The 25,462-nt window shown below is 42.0% G+C and overlaps 1 protein-coding gene and 1 non-coding gene across 2 annotated transcripts; both read right to left on the bottom strand.

Annotated features, from left to right (window-relative positions):
* Window positions 1-398: 398 nt before the first annotated feature.
* On the bottom strand, window positions 399-25,113 carry ccdc33 (coiled-coil domain containing 33). The gene is made up of 12 exons (XM_068739930.1): window positions 25,040-25,113; window positions 23,342-23,466; window positions 4,910-5,025; window positions 4,327-4,514; window positions 4,170-4,233; window positions 2,026-2,221; window positions 1,399-1,487; window positions 1,193-1,324; window positions 1,000-1,093; window positions 826-929; window positions 620-709; window positions 399-533 (listed from the first exon to the last, which is right to left on the bottom strand). The coding sequence occupies exons 1-12, from the start codon at window positions 25,111-25,113 to the stop codon at window positions 399-401; spliced, it is 1,407 nt and encodes a 468-aa protein (XP_068596031.1).
* trnat-cgu (transfer RNA threonine (anticodon CGU)) lies at window positions 19,817-19,890 on the bottom strand. Its single transcript has one exon. It is a non-coding gene; the product is annotated as a tRNA-Thr (tRNA).
* Window positions 25,114-25,462: the final 349 nt, after the last annotated feature.

Genomic DNA, 25,462 nt, shown 5'->3' with positions numbered 1-25,462 from the left:
CATGGGAAAAATATTAAAAAGTAAATATCCACATAAACCAGTGATTATTAAAACAATACAATCCGTTCAATGCATGTCGCATAATATATATTTTTAAATTATATATACTTACTACTCACTGTATACACAGTTATCTGTGTATATAGTATATATATTTAGAATTACATTGCATATTTTAACCTTTTAATAAATGTATTAAATAAAATATCTCATTGTGGACATAAAAATGTGTGTGTGTGTGTGTGTGTGCATGTTTTCTGATCATTTTGCGTGCTTCGGCTTCCTCTGTCTGCTTTTTCCATGGGATGATTCTGATACAGGACCCTGTAAGAAGCAGAAATCAAATATTTTATAAAGTAATTACACTCTGCACAGTTTGTGTAGTGTGAAGTTAAGGTTCACGCAACGCGACTGACCAGAGCAACATTTTGAAGGACGGTGGCGGGTGTCGGCATGAAGCCATGCTTGTGTTCGCTCAATTTTGTCAGCATGTCTTGTTTCTGTGTCCCCCATAATTTACAGTTCTCCTTGAGCTATAAAGCAATTAAAGAAACCAGATTCAGCCGCAAAACCCACAAGTGAACAGTTGATCAGTGATTCGGCAAGTCAAGAGTTTCACCTGCGCCTCCAGCGTTTGAACTCTCACCTCAGCCAGCTCCAGCTGGCTCAGTAAACTCAGCCTCTCCTTGACTTGTAGTGCAGCTTTAGTCTGAGGGGAACATCCACATTAAACACAAAGACAAATTGACAAGTGGACTTTGGTAATCCTCTGGACATCAGACATGTTGACGGAGCTGCGGTTGGGGCTTGAGTTTCTAGGTGTACCTGTTGTACTGGTGGCTGTGCAACATTTGGGAACTCTTCTCTGAGACGACCGTTTTCTACTGCCAGGGTCGAATCCATCTCTTCCTTTCTCTGCTCAGTCTCACCTGCACAGCATGGAGAGATGTTCTGACCGCTGTGATCACGCAGCGCTTTGTCCTCCTCCATTCCGCTTACCTCTGGGCTTTTTAGCCAACGGTTTTTTGTCACCTCTCTGTTTACTCTTCACCGCGAGTTTGCTATCTAATGCTTTTTCCATCTTCTCAATGATCTGAAAAGATAAATTGGTGTCCGAACAAAGATTTACGGGCCGTAAAATGCAATTAATTTACATGCTTGCGTAGAATGGACGATGTAGCTGGCATGTCACCTTTTCCTGCTGTTTCACCTTGGTCTCCAGCTTTGCCATTTTTGCGAGGCAACTCTGGTGGAGCTTCAGATCCGCATGTTGCTGCTGCTGAAGCGTCTGAAGATTTAGCTGCTCCTCCTCGCTCTTATGCTTCTGCATCACACAGTAAAATATGTAAACTGCACGCTCACTAGTAGGAATTTCTTGGATTTTATTTACAGTCAAACCTGGATCAAGTCATTTTGTAGTTGCTGGATCGTGTCCATTTGGGAGGCAGCCTTACTGGTCTCACTGGCCAGCTTGAATTTCAGAGAGGCTGCAAGAAATCAAACCGTACACAGCAAAAGAATATCAGTTGAGCTATAAAGAATGAAAATTAAGTTTTGAAGTCAGAATGAAAAACATCTATGATCTGAGATTTGGACATTTGAACAATAATAACTACAGAAATATAATACATAAAGACTCAGTAAAGCTTTGAAATTGAAGTAATTTTTGGATCAGCACGAGACTTTGATTTAATGCCAGCAGACAGTCTTTCTTGAACATCCTTTCCCTCAGGGTCACAAACTGTCCTTCAGGAGATAAGGGACGCTCTACCCACGGAGCTTATCAGGGACCATGGCCCTGCCGTATCGTAGAATGGCAACGTCTGCTCACAGGGATTAGAAAAAAAAAAGGTGAGATAGTTTAAACATTCATCTGCCAGTGAAATATCCAAACTTGATGGCTCAGGAGCTGCTGGTTGCAAACGTTCTGACTTTGTTCCTCCATTTTCAGATGCTATTTATGTCGTGTTAGCTCAGGCTTATTTTAAGAGAGGGTGCTAATGAATGGATAACAAGGAAGCGTACATATACGGTCAGCCATCTCAGCCTTGGCCATGACGTCAACATCTGCATCATCCAGCAGGTCTCGGCCAAGGTCCTGGTGCAAAGACAGATCCGTGCGAAGCTGGCGGTTTTCTGCCTCCAACTTCAGTATCTGTGTCCTCAGCACGATGATGTCCTCCGCCATCTTACTCATGGCTGAGCGATAGTTGTCCACCTCCTGTTGGAGTTATGTGGACCAAAAAAAGAAGAAGAATAAATGAATGGAAGCCATCAAGGTTGTTGAAGTTCCGATGAATGAATAGTCAGAATTATTTGCAAACAAATAGCCAGAAATAGTGACTAGTGGCCTAGTCTCCGGTCTTTGTGTCACACACATCTTTTTTAATCTCCCGTCCATAATTTTCATGGACAAAACAACACAAACGATATTCCAAGAAAGATGGTGGGATGATTTTTGATGTCAGGTGGTTCTGTGTGATCACCACCAGATGTCTCTTCAACACCATTTTGACTCCCGGATGTAATAAAACGCTTCCGTGTCCTAACAGATTGGAAAAGAAAAACATCCCAGAAGAATATAAATATTGTATGTACAGTTTGCCTTGTGTTTTATTTCATTAACTGATATCTCTTATTTTATTGATTAGCATCTAACAGGACAAATGGGGCATAACTAGACACAAACAACAACAAAGTAGCCTCAGGTTTGAGCGCCATGAATTCATGACTGCAGCTCTACAAATCCAAAGAGACATTGACACCCGATCCTGTTAAGGTCTTTGTCTCGGGGGGGCATTGATCAGGGATTTTGGTGAAATCAGAGTCGTTCGTACGCGAGCTGCTTCTTCAGAATGTTCCATTTTCTCCAGTCCCTCCAGTGATTTGCTGCCCCTCCTTCGTGTAATGGTACTGTCTCGAATAAATTGCGCTTAAATCAGAGCAGCTTCTCAAGAGTCGCTGAATGCAGAGGCGTCTTATCAAGACATTTCTCAGGGTGGGGCGGACGCGTGTCACATTCTCCTCTATCTCAGCGAGGACACAGCAGGGTCCTGCTGCATTTGTGTGTGTGTGTGTGTGTGTGTGGAATGGGGGGTGACAATTAGGTGATTCCAATCTCCGATAGTGTGGTTGCGACTCCCGTGAGACATGAGGGTGAAATTGAGCATCTAATGGAAAGGGCAGGGTCGGGGTGACAATCATGACTGGAGATTAGATGGTGTCTCAGTTGGGTGGCCCAAAGGCATGATGGGAAGGACGAGCCCACATGAGGAGTCTGGAAAGTCCCATCATGTGTCAAAACTAAAAGGGGAGACTTTCCTTGTGAAGACTGGAGGTGAAGACATTAGAGAGCTCCTCCTGTCGTTCTTTCTGTCACTCATTTTACCGAATTTCTTTTGCCATAGACGGTAGACAGACAGAATAGGTTAGGACATTTGCATATTTAATGAGGCCTATACAAACTATGATTATGGTGTTTTACGCAGTGAATATGTACTCCGTCAACACGTCATCTATCCATTATATAATGGGTCAAAAATCTGCACTTACTAAAGTCAAATCGTAGCGCCAGACAACTCAAAAACATGTTTTTTTTCATTCTTATATAATCTATTGTGGGAAAGATCACGTCACATGATACAGCCTCTTCAACTTACTATCCCTTGTGGTCAGAGTTTCCACATCCTGACACGCACACACATTCCTCTGGCTCAAGACTCTTACACACAAACAAAGCAGAGCACACACACATCCACGTAGGCAGACATTGGGTCTGTGCCTTATAAAGATTTTGGGTAATTCTTATTCTCTCTATAACCACCGTGCCACCGATGATACTGTGGAATCCTACACAACCCATGTATGATTTATTTCAGTCCTGTCTTTAGAAAACCTCTTGTGACCATTCATTGTTAGTAGATTGATTCTTTTGTTTTGTAAAAGTAATCAGTAATTTCAGATTTACTTGAAGAAACTATTGAGAAGCTTGATTTAATTTACAACAAAACTTGTGTGTTGTGCAACATTCATATCATTCCACTTCCTGATGCATTCCACTCACGGCTGTTTCTGTCTCCCAGTGTATGGCTGCTTCACCCTCTCCTCACTCAGTGGCGTTTGTCTGAGCGACCGATTCAAGAGTTCAGGTATTGATCCGATCTGTTTACCTTAGCTTGTAAGTTGCTTATCTTGTCTACGTGGGGATCATCCTCAAAGTCGTGCAGAGGGGGTCTAAGGCATGAACACATTTAATCAACATAAAACCATTAGTGAAATGATTCCCCCCCCCCCCACTAATAATGAAATGTAACTTTCAATCATTACGGTTTATGTGGACGATGCGCTTGATATTTGTGGCTGATCTTGGGCTTGTTGGCCTGCGGAGCCTCCGGCCTCTCAGCTGGTCCCTCCTCCTCTTGTTGGAGATCAGTCTTCTCTCGCTTGAAAAGGGTTTGGTAATTTGGTAGGATCTCTGCCAGAGCATCATGCGATGGGAGGTTGTATCCATCCTTCTAAAAATGGAAGGAATTGAGAGATTTCTTTTTTTTTTTTACTAATCATCATCACTCATTATCTTTTACCATAAAGTTCTTTCTTGTTGTCATGGAGAATTATGGTCATTTTCTTTACCGCTTAAAATATCTGCCTTCTATATTGACTCAAGATACTTACAATTTTGATGTAGATCTTATTTGGATTTGGCAACAGGAACTGATTTTAATTTTGAACCATGGATACACACCCACACACACACTCCACGAGAAGGATACTCATCTTATTCCTCGGCACCCCAAGTATGTACTGTGCGTGTACTTATATACCATACATTATGTACTGACAGTGATTGTGGTCGCCAGGTAGAATAAATTCAAACCAAAGAACTGAAGCAGAATCTTTACATCATTACCTGGACTCTCCCCATTGACTCTCCGTCCACACTGTTGGAGCCTACTTTTATGGCAGCAGGGCTGTTGAGTGCTGTCATCGTTGTTGAAGCCTTCATCCCAAAGGAGTGCCAGAATCCTGTCACAAGAGTGGAACATACCTGGTGGAAATCAAAGCTTCGCCATGGAGCTGGAACCCTTGATCGGTATCCACAACACAACCCGCAGTAACCTGAGGGATTCCTCTCCGGTAAATAATACGACATCATCAGGTTTCATGTTCAACTGATCTCAAAGCAAAATAAAATATGTAAGACTTGGATGTAAGAAAGTAAACTGTCTCCTGCCAGACTTGAATGATTTTAGTCAGATTTTGAATGCAGCAAGTGTTTGTATTTGTGTCTGAGTACTTCTGCCACCATTGTGCTTTTGTGATAAACGAGATCAAATGTCTTCAAGCTTTTCCTTCAAGTCCAGTTGACTGCAACACAGACGTCTGATCATGACCTGGATGGCTGCCAATCTCCACTCACATAATCAAGCCTTGTGTTTTTATCTGAATGCATTGCCTAACAATCAATGGAATCAAAGGGCGGTTCCTGCTCGGTAAATACCAGCTCCCACATGAATTGTGTCTCAGGCTGGATAAACAGACTGATGGCAACTAACTAATGATTTCTGAATGACGTGCTGTGCTGCACCTGTGGCTTCCTTTGTGCTTTTATTCCCAGCGCCACTCAGATATTCTGAAGTCAATCACAAATACTGTGCAATAGGAATATCCAATTTCAGGCAAATGAATTAACCTTAAAATTGAAAATATTTGCTTGACTAAAGATTACAAAAAATAAAATAATTGTGCAACTACTTCTTCTTAAAAAAAATCCATGTGTATTTCCATGCTCATGCCTAATTCCTGTATTGTACCATTTATTAATATATTATTATCTTATTTTTGGGTTATATGATGCTGTTCTGTTTTTGTTTGTGCGTCCTCGTGTTGCCTCTGTTCATGAAATGTGCTCCTGACAGTTTAATTTAACTTGCTTGAAGTGTGTATTCACAGACACATCCTTATATGCACATGTTGAACATTCAGTGGGATGGACCAATGACTGCCCTCATTAGCAGACAGGGCTGAAATAGATTGGAAGATCATGGCAGAGGAATTGATCGAGACTAAATGATGGCTGATGAAAGTGGGGGCAGAGAGAGAGAGAAAGAGAGAGGGAGAAACATCGATGAGCTAAAAGCTTACCTATAGCATCACCGTTATATGTTTGATCTGCTTGTGGAAATAATGGCATATATCCAGTTTACATATTTATGTTGAATGTATGCCCAGTTCAACACTGATTATCTCCTTTATTATATCACCTGGTCATAGTTTGGATATACAGCATTTTATAGCAAGGGAACATTTTGTTTTCAAAGTTGATGTGTTAGAAGCAGAAAAAAATGCGTAAGGATTTTTGAGGTTTGACAAGGGCCAAACTGTGATGGCAAGACGATTTGGTCAGAACATCTCCAAACTGCTGCAGCTCTTGTGGGAAGTTGTGATACCACAGCACACCTTTAGAGGTCATATGGAGTCCATGCCCCAGACAAGTGATCATACAGTTAAGGGCCATCCGTGAAATGTGACTCATGTTACTGTTGCTGAGTGTTAGAAAGCATATGCAGGAATGTCTTATTTAATGCCCTGCTCAGCTTTTAGATCAATATTTTCATAACTGATTTCTTTAATTTGAGCTAAATAATTCACTGCATGCTTGCAGCTATGGGTTCTGGAGTACAGTTTTAATCTCTAATCCAACAAGTGATTGCACTTTACCCAGAATCTACAATCACATTAGCATGTAAGAGAGCGCCTGAAGAATGTGCAAAAACGCATCCACATGTTGCAGCTGGTGTAGATGTTCAGAATCGCTCCGCCTTTTCCATACCTCATCTGTGCAGAGCTGCAGAGGGGATGTGTCGGGGTAGGGGTCTCAGTGATGGTGTGGTCTTGGCTTTTTGTAATATCATCAGAATTCAGCGCACAGCCTGGAAAATGCAGCAAATGGGTTCTTGAGTGGAGGGACGGCACTGAGTCTCCTGACACACAGGGCTTCAATTAGCCTGCCAGAGTAAGACGTCTCCCAGGAGCTCGCTCCACATGCACACACCCCTCCTTTCATGCCCACCACCGTTTACTTTCTCCCTTCAGTCCCTCATCTGACTGAGACTCCACTCTCGTTGTCCACTTTGCCTGCATTTGACCTCAGCATCCTCCCCATCCTCGTTTCCTGTAAAAGTTATGGGTTCAAATCCTCTCTGTCTATCTGTGCAGAGTTTGTATGGTCTCTCCTCATGTTTTCTCCGGGTTTCCCCATCTTCCTCCCAACTCCAAAAACATTGTCCATAGTGCATGAGTGTGTGCGTGAACGTTCTGTCTCTGTGTGGCCCCATGATGCACTGGCAACGCGTCCGAGGTGTACCCCGCCGCTTGCCCATAGTGAGCCGGGATAGGCTCCAGCAACTCCGGTGACACGCCAAGTGGAAAAAGCAGAAGAATATGAATGAATGAATGAATGAATTATTTTCAAAGTGAGAACATTGGTTTTTCCACTGCTAAAATTCACCTTTAATACTGGTATCAGTCAAAGACAAAATGCTTGTTAATGAGAATCTGTAAATATTTCAGATAGATTATTGATACTTGCAAATTTTCACATTTTACTATTAAATACAGTTTTTAATGGGTGCATTCTTGCATGACTATTACTACTACTAATAAAAAAAATCAGATGCCATAAAATGAGAGAGAGGATAGGGATGGAGAGAGAGAGAGCGAGAGAAAGAGAGGTGTCAAGGGCAACACGCAGCGTTGGCTCAAGGACATACGAGGCTGACAGCCAATGTCGCTGCTTGTGAGAGCAAAGAATTAAAGATTAGCAGTAAATCAAGCTCCGGTCATTACGGTTATGCTGATGTGAAAACATGCAGCGCCACAAAAAAAACAGGGCGTGTACATAAAAGCAAGGCCTTCCCTGAGTGGGGATGAACACAGCGTCTAAACATACAAACAGTAATTCTGTGAATAAAGCAAAGCTAGGACGATATGAGAGTTTAGTATTAATGCGGCGCGTGAGTTTTATACGAAGTTTTTTGTTTTTTATTCAATTTATTCAATTAATGTTATCTCAAGAATGTCTTTTTAGTTTTCGATTGTTAAAAACGCTGATCACTACTGTCCATGCAGATTATTTGTTATCATAATGAATGTCCAAAATAATGCTCAGATTACCAACCAACACCGCTGTTCCGTTGACAACGTCCCCCCCGAGGGGGATTGGACCGTCGATAGGACCACTCAGCTGTAGCTCCCGTACGCCGTCCTGCGTCCATGTCACAATCACCCAGAGAACAGCGAGTATCAGTGACAACTTTCCCTGCTGGGTCCACATGACCTTTCCAAAATGCTATGCAAGTGAAGCTTAATGCGAAACACACCGGCTGACATTTACTGAAGCAAGCTTACTTCAGAAAAACATCAAAATGCTAATGTGGTTTGCACCCTTAGCAGTGAGAGGGCTGCACACATGTATGGACTCAGCGTGGTGGGTTTTACAGATATTATTCAACGGCGCGGGGTTACAAAATCATGTTGGGAAGTGATTCTAATGGTTGTCTGGTAAAATATAAATTAATGCCAACTATTTGAGCATTCTAACTTAAAATTAATTCCATGTCTCATTGTGTTGGAGGCTGGGAAAAGGGCATACAGATTGATGAGGGACTTGTCGGCGTGCTTGCTGTGGCATACGTCTTTCCTGTCTTGGCAGAACTGTCAGTTGGATTGAATTTACATCAGAGACCGGACAAGTGATTCATTGATGGGAACACCAAGTCCCACACCTCCTCCCAAAGGCAGGAAAACTGAGGTCAAGCACGTCAGTGGATGTGATTACATAGCTCAGAGGAAAGCACAGAGTTCCTGTGCAACCTTAGCATCCTGTCGAGGTACACAGTATATCTGGAGAACACTGTTTCTGAAAGACAGTGGCTTGCATCGACATTATTCCATCTGAGAGAACAGGTCAGAAGAAAAGGTCCATGGACCCAAATGATGACCACATAAATGCTTCCAGATGCAGTGTGTGCATTACCCTGAGGAATATGGCTATTTAGAGTGCAGTTTGCTTTGTGTGTATCAGTCACAGCTTCCACGCAACCCTGAAAAATACCATCTATCATGTGCAGAGAGGAATTAATGGCATTAGCAAGGGGTCCATGAGAGGGTTAAAGACTTGCATTAGCACCATATCGACTCAGGCCAAGAATGTTGCATGAGGTTGAATGGGTATTGTGCATTCTAGGTACATAATTTACATTTCCACAGTCAGATGAGACTGGAGAATAGAGACATTAACCCTTCAATCTTTTTCTTGCAGGACAATGCTCTGATCTTTAATGACTATGCTGGGCTATTCATTGGGGGTTCATCATGGTCAGCCACATGCAGATGTCCAGATGATGGGCCATTAGCTGGAGCTAAGTGGATACAAGCCAGACAGCAGCTGACACTGCCGGACATTTTCATCGTGAAGCTGCAGCAGCAACAATATTAGAGCCAATTGTGTGGAAATAGCTTTACATTCTGTTCTACAAATTCTGCTCCAGCTGCAGAGTAGAGATACGGGGTCCTGCATGGTACTTCAAACAGAGCAGCCCAGCCCAACCTGCACACCAGGCAGGTGGCGAGGTGCTCCCTGAACCCCCAGTCAGCTCTTATCAGAGAACAACAGGAGAACGAGGAAAACAGCCAAGGAATTAATCCTGAATAATCCCACTAAGAGCTGTCTTAATGGTTTTAAATGCACAATCATGAATGCCTCCGGCAGTATTGTGTGGGTCAACTTTAAACACGTGCAGCGATTCCTTAAATTTTGGTGCAACACTTTGCATTAGATATGCATGTTTCAAAATTGTGCTTTCTCACTCATGCCAAGAGTTAATAATGAACACGTGCTCGAGGCTCGTCTGTACGAAAACTAACAGAACCTTGACTTCTGACGACCCTCAGTGTTCAAGGTCTCAAAGCTCTCAGCTCGTGTATTTAGACTCAGACCTCACCGCCCACTTTCACTTCCCCTCCTACGCATGCCTGCTTTGCTTCACAGCATTTCCCTCTGCCTTTGTCTGTCAAGGCCAGCTCATATCACATCCATTTTGCCTACATTTCAGTCCAAGAGCCGGCAGCGCCCAGTGCCTGTTGTTCTTTGTTGATTGAATTATCTATAGAATGGGATATTTCTTGGACAAATCAGCTAATGGGGGTGGGGGATGGGGGGGGACAGAAATGGTAAATAAATATTTTTTTGGGGGGGGGAAAGTAATTCAAGGCAATGGAGTCTCAGTATTCAGAGGAATGTATTCTTGATAGGAAAGGCTTTTAGAAGTTTCATTCTAATCCTGCTACATTCGACTCTGCTTCCTCCACAGGAAAAATATAATTTCATCATCGGTGATGAAATTAAAAGTGAAAACAGAACCAGATGGCCGTTGCCCTCGCCTGGCAGTATAAAGTCACTAGGTGTCACTGTGGCCCCATTTCATCCCCTATCATATAGAAATGCAGAGAGGCTAACTGCAAGGGGTGTATGTTCACTCTTTGTGAAAAGTGTTTGTAAAGATATTACATTACGATTCAGGACCAGCTCGATTATTCTGTTTGCAATACTCTAAAACGCAACAGTGCCCAGCAGTAGGGGACTCAGAAATGGCTGCAGTGTTGCAGCTCTGCATACGTAATGCTGGGACTGAAGGCACAGTCCGGCCTGGAGGGAAAGCCAGAGACCAGCCAGAAAAAATAAAAATGCAGAAATGATTTTGACACATTTATACTACTGCTGAAATAACTGGACTGGTGATGAGATAATGCGAAGGGTTAATTCAATTTTAGTCACTGGCAGAGGTTAGATGATTGAAAGCAGAAAGATCACAATGATTAAAAATACAGAGAGGAATAAAACTCATTCATTCACTTATTATTATTATAATCCTCTCTTTGAATGAAGGCATTCCAGTCATAAATCACACCGACAAAGTTTAGAATTAACCCGCAGCAGATTTAACTGACCGCTGCTATCAAGCTTCTGCTTCGTCTGCTGGGTGGTGGAAAAGAAATCAGATTATTTTTCAGAGCAGCCGGTGCACAAAATCAATACTATACGAGAAGGCCTGATGAATGTGAAATCTGTACTCAGTGTAGATATTGATCAGTTTCAGTCAGCAGGCTTTTGAAAGCCCATGTAGATTTGCAATCGATGTGTAGTGTAAGACGCATAACTCCACCATTATGATTGTAATTATTAGAAAATGCATGAGAGCAACATTGAAATGTATTTTAAATAAAATGACCATGGTGTTATTTTGCATTTAATTAGCAGAGGCACTTTAGCAGCAGCAGCAGGACCTACAGAGAGCTGGATATTTCATTCCATCGCGCTTCAGTGTGTGACCCTCAATATTAAAGCAGAATTTTCAATACTGATATTACAGAAATAATCAATTCTAATATAATTAAGAAATAGTTTCACATGAATTGCAGCACCGATGTAGCATCGACATGCTTGAAATAGAAGCCCGACTTTAACAGTCTAGCAGACAGAGCTGTGATTGAGGCCATCTCAGTCCAGTAGTCCTGCAGCTCATCAAAATGAAAGCTGTGTGCTGGACGTTATTCTCCAGACTCCTATCTAATATCATTAAGTGCGGATCTACATCGCCTGGAATACTCCACCTATTCCTCACAATTACATTTTAGCCTTTTAGATATATCTGACCCCGGTTTATCGCAGTAGTGATTTCCGGGAATGACTTAATGATTAAGTTACTGGCTAGAAAGAGAGTTTATTGAAGTACTTTTGAACTTTAATCATAACCCGATTAGATTTGCAAATTGTTTTATTTTAATCAAAGGTCTTAGTTGCACATTGATGGTTCAATGTTAGTGAGATGTCAGCTCACATTTAACCTATAGTTATCTACATTAAGGTTTTATACGTCCAACACAACAATGCTGCAGTTGAAGTGCAACCATTTTTATAGCAGCATTTAGCTGACAACACAATGCATAAACAGATAGATTTAGAAATTTTAATAAATGCACTTAGATTAAAGTTCAAAAAGTGGAGTATGAGAGACATGTGTATGTCAATAAACATGCAATATAACATTTACAGAATCAGCCGGGCTTTCAGGATGAGGCTGCATACATCAGACAGTCTCCGCCAGCCACAGACTCTGCTTTGCATCTTCCAATTTGAATGTTGGCTCACAAATGGATTCGTTCATTAACCTCTGGAGGCATCCGGAGGCCATCTAATAAGCAGACTTCCTTGAAGCACAACTTCAAGCCGCCTGTCTGAAATGAGGCTGCTGAACTGCGATGAGCACCGAGGACATATCCTTTGTGTCTGGACGTGTTTGAGGAGGAAGACGGCCGCTGAGGAAACAGAATGCGGTAAGCTATGCGTAGTCACACAGCCCAATCTTTTTTCTTCTTAACGTCCATTTGTTCTGCGTGTCCATGCCACCTGCCCATGGAACACGAATTATACTGTGGGGTTGTCGTCTGTATTTGATCAGATTGTACAGATTAAATGGACAACTGAACCTTTCGATTCATCTGGTGTGGGCATCTTCCTCTATCCTCTATCTAAAGCTAAGCTGGTAATTTATGGCGCTACCACACACATGCCTAACCCCTGATGCAGGGTGTGTGTGTTGAGAACATCTGCAGAGCAGCTGTCAGAAAGCTGCACGATGATGCGCCTCTCCATCCAGCAGCAGGCGACCAGTTGCTGTGAACCCACCCCAGACCTGTCCGTGGTGCTGAAGAGAACAAAAGCATCAAAGCAGGAGCCCTCCTTCTCAGTCTTCTCGGATGGGGAGGGGCTGAGTTGCAAAGCGGGAGGCACCGTGTGTACTTGATTCAATTAGGCAGACTGTGAGGCCTCCCCTGGGAGCAGGCTGAAGAGAAGGGGGCTGCAGGCCTGTCTAACAAAGACGTCCAACCCAACCCTTTACCCCTGCTGAATCCCCCTCATTAGTCAGCCGTGTAAGTGTAGAGCAGCTCAAACAGTGTCCTCACAACACATATGATTCAGAACAGATCCTTTTCTGAGTATCTAAGAGGGCTGAAGGGCAGCAACATCACAGATATTAAAAAAAACCCTGATACACCCTGGTTAGCTAGGTTAGGTTAGGTTCAACTTTATTGTCATTACACATGTGCAAGTAGTAGGTAATGAAATGCAGTTTAGCATCTAACCAGACGAAGTACAGTGGAACCTCGGTTCTCAAACATGATTTGTTCCGTAATACTGTTCGAAAACCGATTCGTTTGAAAACGAAAATAAATATTTCCCATAAGAAATAATGGAAACTAGATGAATCTGTTCCTATGCACCAGATAAATGCCCATTTACATGCCTATACTTATATTAATATGCAACTACATGTATCTAAACAACGGATAACACATACAAGTGTAAATAGTATGATAAACAACAGCATAAGAAAATATAATTTAACACAATTCTGTCTCATTTACATACTGTTTTGGCTGTGTGTCAGGGACATGTGTATATATATATATAGAGAGAGAAACTTGTTGTTTTCATGCCACTGAGTGCATAACAGACATCTAATTTAGTATCTTTTGTGTATTTGTTCACTTTGTGTGTGGTAAAAGTTATTTTCTGTTTTTGTGTCCATAGTAGGAAAATCACTGTGCTACAAAAAGGATTGATGAATGCTGAAATAGCCGAGCAGACAAACTATTTCTGTCCGTTTGAGCCATGTGTGATTATCAACAGAAAACATATCTCTTAAAAAACATCTGCCACATCCGCTCTCTGACTCACACCACAGAAGGTCCTTTCAAAGTTTCCCCTGTGTTACAAAGAAAAAGCCGAGCACTTCGCTCTTTCATATGTCCGACAGATAACACGGTGCAGCAACATTAGCATTCATTTTCTGAGCCGCCCTTCCTTTGAAACAGAGTTGACCTCTCTCTGCATGTGCGCGTTGTCAAAGTCACTCAGATTCAATCAAAAAAAAAAACGAAAAATGAAAAAGAGGAATCAAATTGAAACATCTGCTTAGTCCTTTTTAATCAGTGTCATGCCACGGCTGTCAACACCAATCTGTTCAAAATAGTTTGAAGATCAATGTGCAGCGATGTGAAAGCTGAAAAGTAATGCTTTCTTTGGATGAAGTGTTTGAGGCTGAGTGTGCAGACAGGACCATGATGTGACACATAGTGGTTGATCCATTGGGAGACTCGGTTTTCATGGCTAATGGCTACCATCCAATTCCATCCACAGTATTTCTTTAGAACAAATTCCTCTGATTAGCAGCTTGTGATTGTCGCCACAGAAGAACAACAAAAAACAAATCCAGGCATCAGGTTGTTTGTATGCATGCAACTGCTTCTGTTCTCTCACATCTACATGCAGGATCACCAACCTGCAGGCTTAGAGAAACACCTGCTGTGCTCTGGGACCACTTGTCTGTTTTAGCAATCATTGCCATCATAGGAACCAGAGATAATTACAGAGCTTCCACCCACCAGCCTGGCCTGCTGTATTGCTCCAATGCAGCAATAACACTTGTCTAAATGATTGCACGCCACTTTAATGCCCGACTGACAGCTCTCATTTATTCTCCTGTCCAACCAGAGAGAAAAAGCAAATTAATTTGGCACTTAAGGCTCCCACCAATGTGAATAATGTAACAGTTAGCTCAGTCCATAAACCCTTCCCCCAAATCACCACCATATTCAACCCCCTTTGTAAGATTCCTAGTTTTAGGTGACAAAGCATCACATTTTTTCACATTTATTCAGAAAAAATTATTCATGATATCTGACCTCATCCTCATTTTCATTTCTCCGCATATCACTGGAAAACAAATATTCCCCGGGAAACATCAGTCTAGTAAAAATAAAAATAAATGGCTCATTGTACTGCGTCAGGCACTTGGCATTTTTATTTCTTATTCGCTATTACCACAGATGATTTGATCCTCTCACACTGACTAGTTTATGATCTGACGTCAGAACTGCTGCTCTTGTACAATTATCATTTGCTGTCCAAGATCCCAGTAACACCTCTCCTCTTCCCCTGAGGGACGACAGATGAAGATTTTCACACTCTCTTGTGCCCCATTATATTTATGCAAATGAGACTGAAATCAAGGGGCATCCTCTCCTGTTAGTGCTAATTAGCAATGAATGCTACATTGTATACATAATGCATGAAGGGCCTCTTTACACAGCCATACATTGTGACCTTGAGCTCAAACCCAGGTTAGCAATAATTCTTCATCTTCAGCAGTCTATTAGTAGAAACTAACTTTTGCGATGGGGATCATTTCTGAACAAATGCCCCAAGCTTTCCCCAGACTGTTAATGTGAAAATGAGGAATACAGTAATACCTTGACATACAAGTAAAATGAATCATTGAACCGAGCTCGTAACTCAAGTTGCACGTATCAAATACATTTTTCTCATATAAAATAACTGAAAAAAAAGTTAATCCATTCTGCCCATCTAAAAAGACCCAAATAAACACAAATAATAATGGAAAAACCGTAATAAAATGCTATTTTATTACAAGTTTTACCTTCGAGACAGATGGGTAATGGCGTGTGCAGTGTGGAGGAAGAGGGAGGGGGAGAGAGTTGGACGGTACGTAGACACGTTATACTGTAATTGTACCTTACACATACACTTTAGACATACTAGTTAAGCCTTTGTAAGGCTTTGTGCTCTTGTTTGAGGATTTTATATATTGTCCATGTAATCCAGAGTTGTCCAGAGATATAATACATCTGCGCAAAACACACAAGAGAATCATCCTGGTAAAAGATCTATTCATCTTATGGCCACAGCTTGCCAATGAATCAGGACCATAAAGGAGCCAGAGAACAGCTGAGAGACAGACAGGGTCCATCTGTGGTGAGACGCCTCACATCCAACACTGACTGACACTCTGCTCCTGAGAGCTAGTAAATGGAATTTTTTCAGATCCCATAAAAGTGGCTGCATTAAGATAAAAATGTTGAAAAGCAATTGTTAAAAAGCAATAAAGTACGTTTAATGTCCTCTCCAGGCAACTGGCTCACATATCTTTCATGACTGAGGTGAGACGTGAGGCACTGTGGCCCTCCAGCTATCTAAGAGGCTCCATGTGAAAAGAAAATTGACTTGTGAAATCTACATGCATGAATATGTGCTTTGTGAGTGTTGAGTTTTTGAGAAAACAAATTGCATGTGTAAAACCCAAATGCACCAATTTATTTTAATCTTGTATTCATTTGGCGCATTTGGGTTTTAAGCTTTCAAGCTTAAACTGAAAAGGGATACAAAACAATCACCTAAAATGTATGCAGGGAAATAGTGATTAATTACAGTGTATTTTGAGGACCATTTCTAATATGCAAAAAATAATAATTGATCATTTAGAAAACAAGAATGTTGTACAAAGTAATTAAAATATTCTAACGGTGAAATAGAAAGAAAGTTGCGGTGATTTGCCACAATGTGACTAGTTGCTGTGCTAAGTGACAAATAATTAGCAATGAAACACCTACAATTATCCATCTGTCCATCCATCCATCTGTCAGGCAGAAACAGCTTCAGTAAGTGGGTGGTTGCTGCAGTCTGGAGGCTGCATCTCGAGGGAACCGACCCAGGAGACCTGCAGCAAACATAGAGGAGCATCAAAACAAGCAACTCAATGTGGCTTTAGGAAATTATTTTCTATGAATTAAGTCAATTCATCAAAAATCAAAACATTTTCTGAATCCCTCTTCAGCCTGCTGTAAATGTTAACGATCACAGCTCGTCCCTTGGCCGATAATGAGACGCTGGGTGGGACTGGCAGGACACAATGATCAACAGTTGGCGCAGTGAGGCTGCTCCCAGCAGGCAGTGCTGTTGTGGCGTGACTGGGGTGAGAATGGGCCTGACACCTGGCTGGTACCCTGAGGAGAGCTGGCAGATGGTGTTGAAACTGGGGTGTGCTCCTGGGGTGTGCTCCTATTCCAGGTACTACTAAGCCTCACCCCCATGGAGAGAACCCAAAGGGAGGGAGGGCACCTGCAGGACAGGAAAGGAAATGCTGCCAAAGAGAGGGGGTAGGGCACAGGGACTCATGCACACTGGGCTGGAGAGGGGCTAAAAGGGTCATAATATGCTCCGGGCAGACAGATGCTGCAGCTCATCTGAGTTTATGAAGCAGATCTGGATTCTATGACAAGCAAATGAATTATTTATGTGCTGAATGTCTGCATCTTTCTGGAACCGGTCTCTAACCCTTCTGCAGTATTTTCTTGCTCCATGCTATCACATATAGCATCTCATGCTAAACACAGACATAGCGCCAGGCTGAACAGATATAAAGTGAGATTGCCAGGACGGTCATTTGCACACTGCCCAATGAATGCTTATCCATGGGGGCCATTGAGCTTAAAATGTCATTGGCTGAAGCTCCTCTGAGTACACACAAAGGTCACAAGTGACACTGACTTCAGAGATCTGTATTGATTCCCAATTTGCCACCATTATTCCTGGCGATTACAGATGCAACAGTATTTCTAATTAGTGAAATACATTCGGAGTGAGGATGCATCTGGAATATTTATGTAGCATTAACACATGTATGAGTCAGTCAGTCTAAGGTCAGAGATTCCTCTGTGTGTTGAATGATTGAGAATCATCCCGCTGGTGCATCAGCATGTGCTAATGCATTAAACATGTCCTGGCAACATAGACAAAATCTTTATGTAAAAAATGGTGACAAAAAGATGTGGCATGCTGATATATAAACCATTCCATCCTCCCACCATTGCATCCGTGCTATTTACCGATCTGTTAATACATAGTGATGGATTACGCAAAGAAATGCAGTCATAACCCCTCATGCTACAAACAGAACAATGTATGGAAAGATATTCAAACAAACATTTGTTTAATTACGAACTGAAGACATTTTCAACTTTAAATAAACACAAAGCAAATGGAAATAAACATATGTGGCTATATGGTGAGGCTGAGCGTGTTTGTTAAGGGGGCCTGCTGCCTGCCTGAGCACAGATGGTGGCATACCAGGATGTACCGAGCTGTACTTTTGCCCACAGGCATGCAAACACACACACACACACACACACGCACAGAAACAGGGATCAGATATGCATGGATGCATACCCATACATATGGATCCACACGTAGATGCTGATCAGTATCTTATTCTAAGGCGTAGGATAACTGCAGATAGACAGACCGGACATTTTAAAAGGTGCCACACATCTTTGACAAAGATCTGGAGACAAAACCTTCTTTGCAGACCACCGTCATTTCAGTGATAATGCAGGACATCCAGACACGTTGATCAAAGCCTGACTACAGTTCACAGAGACATTCAAGGCCAAGCAGGATAATTAGTGACCTGGAATGATCAATACGCCTCATGTGGGGGTTGGACACAGGAAAATGGAATCTAAGGAAGGGAATTGCAAGGAAAAGCAAATTCCAAACAGGCTGAATCCATTAGAAACTGGTACATTTACATCGCAGACGGGGTTTCCACCTTCTCGACTGAGTGTAGGACGTCTAGCTTTCCTGATCCATAGTAAAACAAGCTCTATTCATTATTTAGATTCTTAACAGTGAGGAATGCAGCATATAGATCACAAGCAAGAGCCATTGATACATCCTTAGTGAGAATACAGACAGGTGGTAAAGCCTGGAGGACAATGGCAAAAAGCCAAGACAGGAAGACTGATATACAGATGAGGGAAGGCAACGGCTGAGCAGATCGATCAGTAGAGGAAGAGTAGTGGTCCCTCAGGGGGGAGAGGGGCCTTTTTAGCACTGTGTGTGGAGAGCAGGATGACATGTTTCTCCTTTCAGGTCCTGAGTATGTGAGTATGCCATCATGATGAAGATGGAAAGATGTATAAGAAGAGAATGTGTTGCCACAGCACTCTGTGGTGTGACAGACGGTGATTGTGAGCTGCAAACAGCGAGAGGAGAGGAAGACATACTGGTTCTCCTGACTCCAGCTCCTCGCCATGACTGGGATGTGAGCCATGCCCCGCCTATTCTCACTCTGTCGCAGCAATCAGGAGAAACACAGAGCTTTTGATTTGATCTGGCAACCTTTTTGCTCATCATCCCGTCATCTTCTTCAATGTACATGAGGGGGAAACACGACAACAACGCCTGACAATGGCCCTGTGCAGTGAGGCGTGGAGGGTGGAAACCGGAGGGCGGTCTCTCTCCATCCTCCTGCTTGTTTGGTGAAAAACATCATTACATACATTTGGATTTGCTTTTTTACCACACTTGCACTCTGACCAACTATATACTCTAAAACTATTCCAAATATTCCAAAAACATAAAATATAACAAACAACATATTCATCTGTCATATGTATGTTGAGTGACAGAAAAATGGCTTTCATTGAATCAAAGAACTGGTCCTGGATTTCCTGAATAATATGAATTTGTAATGGTTGCCCCCCCATCACAAAAGGCATACCTAAGTGAAATCATCACGTGGGTGTCAACCGCCATCTCTGCTACAAATTAAGGTTCTGATGCTCAGCTAGAAAATCCATTTTGGTGAACAACATAAATAAAACATTGCGTTGCACCTTGGCAGCAGCTTTACTATTATTGGTCAGTGGGAAGAGACCGGGAAGCTACAGCCGTGTCCAGACAGGCCAGCCTGACACATACAGTTCAGTTGGAAAATTCCATTATGATGCCCGCAGCTGTTTGGAAGACCCCACACTCACGCTTCATTAGGGCCCGAGCACAGAATTGCCAGGGGCTAACCAGTATGTCTTCCTTCAGGGCCAAGAGCAGAAAAGGCACTGCTGGGACTTGAACCCAGGATCTCCCGTTTACGAAACAGGCGCTTTATCCAACTAAGCCACAGCACCCTCCGAAGGTGCTGTTGGTGGGAAGCTTTATATTGTTCTTGTCATTTTATTTAGCTCAACGTGTTCCTGTCACCATATAAATGCATTTGTCTCTCTTCACTGATGTCAGAGTCCTGGGGTGCATTAACACTTTACATGCTGGTGTACAATTGCACTCTCTTTAAGAGGTTCCTGCCTCGCCCACCAGCTGCTCAATGCATCCAGAGAATATTGATTAGATTGCTCATGGAGGCAGAATAAAAGCAGGAGGGATATTTTTTTCTGACTGACCTGCTTAGTTAGGAACAATATTGGTCCTAGTTGGGATGAAAACCTCCTGGAGAAGGTTCCTCAGCAGGTTTTTCTAGAGAAAAGATAGAACATTATGCACACCACTGCCAGTCAGTTTAATTTATGCAGAATCACATGCAGGCAAACCTTGCTCATTCCAGTTAAGGATGCTGAGGAAGGTCACGGGCCTTCCTGATCAGAATATTACCTCCGCACCGGGGCAGCAGTCCATTAAGATATAATCTGGTCCTATAGTTGGAATTCTCCTGAGCAGCAGCAGCCTTTACTGCATAACTCACAGGAAATATGGATGATGGTTGGTGAAGCGGACATGTTTGTTGGGGAATTTATAAAAGAGCCATAGAGCTTCACAAACTGTGATTATGGCTCAAAGCTCTCAAGAGGGTCCTCCATTATAGCATCGAATAAATCAATGTTTATGACCATCATAAAAAAACTGCAAACTCGCAAAGCTCGATCCATCCATATAGTCTGCTCTTCACCCGTTGTATTCAATTGGCTTTGAGTTGATTTAACCTCAAACAAGTCCACATCGTCCGCTCACTCAGGTCAGTCCCAAAAAGAATTCATAACAGTGATGTCGACATCGTTGCATGACAAGCGTCAGAAAGGAATGCACCACTAATTCTAGTTCCAGTAAGATGCCCAAACCTGGAACGTGATGAATACAGTTTTATCGATAATGCACAGTGCAGAATTGTATTACAACACCATTTTGTCTATCATATTTATAATGGGCATGGTCCAGTGGACATTGTTATAAATTATGGAACATATTCCAGGAATAGAAGACAACAGATTATCCAAATAAATGGTGAAATCCTTTAACTCAATTAATACTTTAACCCGATTGCTCCCCTTGATTTATTTTCCTTTGAAGATAAGGACAGTGATGTATGTTTTTCAAATGTTGGCGATATCTAGATTTTGGCTTCTTTTTTTTTAAACCATAAAATCTTGATCGCATCTATTAATTAATACAGTAATACCTTGACATACGAGTATAATTTGTTCCTGGACCGAGCTCGTAACTCAAATCACTCATGTGCCAAATACATTTTTCCCATATAAAATAACTGAAAACAATTTAATCCGTTCCGGCCGTCTAAAAACACCCAAATCAATGCTAATATCAATGGAAAACCGCTTTCTTTGGGAGTTATCACTTATAAGGATACAGCCAAAATCACGTAAATAATTATTTAAAATAATGTTACAAATGCAGCAGTCGGATATTTGAAGAAAACCCAACAGAGAATGTAATGCGATACGCATAATACCACAGGAAAGGGTAAAGAAAGCATGGATTATTCATACCAATTCCCACAGTGCAAACAGCTCCTTTTTGATGGATTGTGCCCGCGGCACTCCTTCCTGTTCAATACCAACAGTCCCAGGCAGCTCAGCCTCATGCTGCTGCACACAGACAGGAAGATGAGCTCCCCCCAGAATCACAGACAGGGGCCAGCGTTTCTCTTCTCCTGTCTCAGACGTAACGGTGGCGTGTGGTCTGAGCTTGAGACTAAATTTATACAGTGTCAGGAGTACGGTATTGTAGCAGACAGGCAGCAGGAGAGACATGCTGATGGTGTCTGTTTCTTTTGTTTCACAGTTGTGGAGCGTAAGGGTCTGTCACACCAATCGGGATGACTGCTGCAGGTGGTGAAAGGTATGTAAAAACAATGACATCGTCAATATGATTCTCTGAACCAGCTTGTTCTCCAGTAACACACGTCTCAATGTGAGTCTTTGTGGGTGCTCACATGGACTGACTCCAAACGGCAGCAGTTTAAAGCCTGAAGCGGTACTGGTAACGGGAACATGTGAGGATGACTTCCAGCCACAATTACAGAAATGCTGCAGGAAATCGAAATGTATTTTATAATGTATTTGATCATTATGGGTTTGGTTTGATTTGTGATCTGTTTAATGTGACCTGTCTTCTATTATTTGTCTGTGCATGTTGATTGAACACTTGATGAAATCAGAGCAAATAGAAAATAAAGACAATAAGATGTCAAATAAATGGGGGGGGGGGGGGAGGGAAATGATGCAACTGATACCAAATCTACAGAATCAAACAGAAAAAGTGAGACCTCTGACTCCTGCATTCAGCAGTGTGCTCATTCCCCAGCCTGGGAATAGCTCCAGCAGCTCTGAACTGAGGATGAACCTGAGCTTTTTTTCCACTACTATTTTAAAAGGCATGTCTGTAGACGGCAGGAGTCTGCCAAATCTATCTGGGCAAAGGGTTTAAATGACGTTCTCTATAAAGAAATTCAACACAATGTGGGTCACGTCTCAATAACAACCGCTGCCTGCAGCCATAAAGAAACTCAGACACCAAAAAGATCGTGTAGACCGTCTGACCCAGTAATGAGAAACGGACTAATCTTGAGATTTCACGCTTTCAGCACATTCCGTGCCCTCTCCTGGCATTCAGCAGGTGAAGAACGGCAGAAAATTCACCTGTCTCATGGTCAACTAGCCATTCACTATACCTTAGCAACAGCATCCTTCATGCTGCGGACCTGGTTGTCTGCCCGTGACTTTCCTGTCATTCAATAAGCTTGCATGGCTGCAAAGAGGAGGAGGGAAGCCACAGGAAAATGAAGCAGGGATTCAAACAAAGGATGGATGGATTGCATTGGCTCCGACGGACCATCAGTATTCCCTCCACATCCACTGCTATCACTCCCAACACGCACCAGAGCCCTATTCAGCACTGTGTGCAATTATCCTCATTTAACCGGGATACATCACGTTCAACAATTATGCCAGAATCCAGATGATCCAGAATCAAGGATCGCTTCTGGATCATCACCAAAATGCAATCAACTGTTCCTGGTATGATTCCCATATTTTCTCCAAATTTCATCAAGATCCGTCCATAAGGTTTTGAGTTATCTTGGTGACAGACAAACAGACAAACAAACCAACGTCGGTGAAACCATAACCTCCTCGGCAGGTAATAAGAATCAAAATCAGAGACAGCAGATTTATTGGCCATGTTTGTGCACACAAACAAGGACTGTGACACCGTTTTAAATGTCTGTGCTCTCTTCTCTTTATACTGTAATGCATAATCTGATGCTGTGCCCACACAGCATTATGCTCAATAACATTGTCCTTACTGGTGCTGTACTCTTTGGCTGCTCACCCTCCCTGCAGGCCCTCAGCTCCTGGAGCTCAACAAAGGGTCTCTCCTCTTGGGCGGGGCTGCGTGTGGGTTGGACGGTCACCTTCTGACCGCTCCGCCTACGGAACTCATCCACTCCACTCTGCCTGCAAATACAGAAATGCAAAACTTGCCTGGGAAATAACACTCACAGGAATTTCTTCCTTTTAATGAAGCCAAGTCATGTATTTCTGATCGGCGCTTTCAGTAAATATATGTTACACAAGTTATTCGAGTATATAAATTAGAACATAATTATAAGACATATATATACACACACTCACATTTAATATTTTATTTTTATTTTATTTGAATTATTTAACATTTTATATTGTTAAATTGTATATATATTATTCTATTTTTCTTTTTTCCAAAACAGATTAAGCCCATGAAACACTGATGATGTTTAGCACCCTGCTTTACAAATAATGTTCAAATAAATGTAGCACTTATGTGTTGGCCAAAAATAATTTATTGAAGACATCAAATGTTTGAAAAAAAAAAGGCGCTGAAAATATTTATCATCACACATTTTCTGATTATATGAATATTCTAGGAAATAAATTATGTGATTCTGTAGAGTTTCTCTGAATTTCAAATGTCACTGCTCTGAGCAGGAAGGATGGCGTGTGAAATTTAAGATAATATATATATATATATATGTACTGTATACATGTTTTTTTTTTTTATGAAGCATTTAGTTACACTGAATTGTACTTCACATGTTAAATTCAATAAAGTATCTAAAAGCAAACATTAAAAGATTATTTAAAATAACATAAAAGTCAGCACTGTCTCCTTCAACAAACTGCACAACATTTTAAATCAAGTCACGGATGGAATCACAGACGACAGGAAGAACAGAGTGGTAGATGGATCTTTGTACTTTAATTTGACTTTGCGGCGGCCCATTCAGGATAACATGGGCTGTTTAAACACGAATGGAGACATCAGGCTGCATTAGCATCCAGGCAGACACTGCACCCTGAGGATTCAGCAGTGCCGGGAACATCAGTCATTAAATTTGCAGGCGCTCTGCAGACCTCCGCAGTCTGCTTATCGAATAAGGAACAGCATCTTATGACCCGGATGCATTTCCTAGCATTGGCTCAAATTTGTGATTCAACCTAAGTCGCCAGAATTCAAAGAAACAGGATATAGGTTTGGTGCATTTTGATTGCCTTTTTGAAAAAGATAGTGTGGAAGCTATGAGCAGTCGGTTCTTGAAAGCATCCATACACTATTTACAGAATAGTAATAAGATGCCAGCTACCAATGGCTTTGCTAAAATGTACATCAAACCACATTTTTTTTCTGTAGACTGTATTCTGAGGCATATTAACAGTGGATTTCAAAATAAAAGCAGCCACCTTTTTGTCTACGATCATACATTGACTTTGGTCACCACTCTATGTTCATATATTGTAAACAAAGGATTTTGTTGTTTCTCATTTCAAGTGCCCCCCCCATCTACCTTTTGTCTCTGAAAGCCCCTGTTTGTTGTTGGACGCCTTCAGTTGCAGCCTGGCTGGCCTGCCCCCTCTCCTGCCTCAAAGCCGGCTGCAGATGAAATATTTATGACTGTATGCCTTGAAGACCTCGCATTCCATTTGAAGTGCTGCTGTTCCTCTGATGCTGCCCCCACTGATGGCGACTGAGCCATCTCCATTCGACCAGCACTTTTCCTCACAGTGGGGGTGCAAATCAGGGGGAGAAGGCGGCATGTTGTCCATGGCTTCACACTCCTTCACCATTTCTTATGTTGCACATTCCCATTAAAATAAATATCATAAATAAACAGAAAAGAAGTTTGGAAAAATTGGCTGCTAGAATGAGGAACAACATCATGGGATGTATGGCTCTAGTGATAAGATGTTTTCTGGACGTTGCTGACGTATTACTGGGTAAGCATCTTCAGATATGCATATTGTGTAACGCCTTGGAATTGTTTTCCAGCACCTCTCCATCTGTCAATAACCTGAAGAATATGTTTTCACACCTCCGATTGGACAGTCGGGAAATACGCAAATACATTTAACAATAAAAAATATGCTAAAGGATGAATTAGTAACAACATTTACAATCATAAATACACGACATCAT

Source organism: Brachionichthys hirsutus, chromosome 5 (assembly GCF_040956055.1).
Source record: "Brachionichthys hirsutus isolate HB-005 chromosome 5, CSIRO-AGI_Bhir_v1, whole genome shotgun sequence".
Classification (NCBI taxonomy): domain Eukaryota; kingdom Metazoa; phylum Chordata; class Actinopteri; order Lophiiformes; family Brachionichthyidae; genus Brachionichthys; species Brachionichthys hirsutus.
This window is presented reverse-complemented; position numbering and strand designations above follow the sequence as displayed.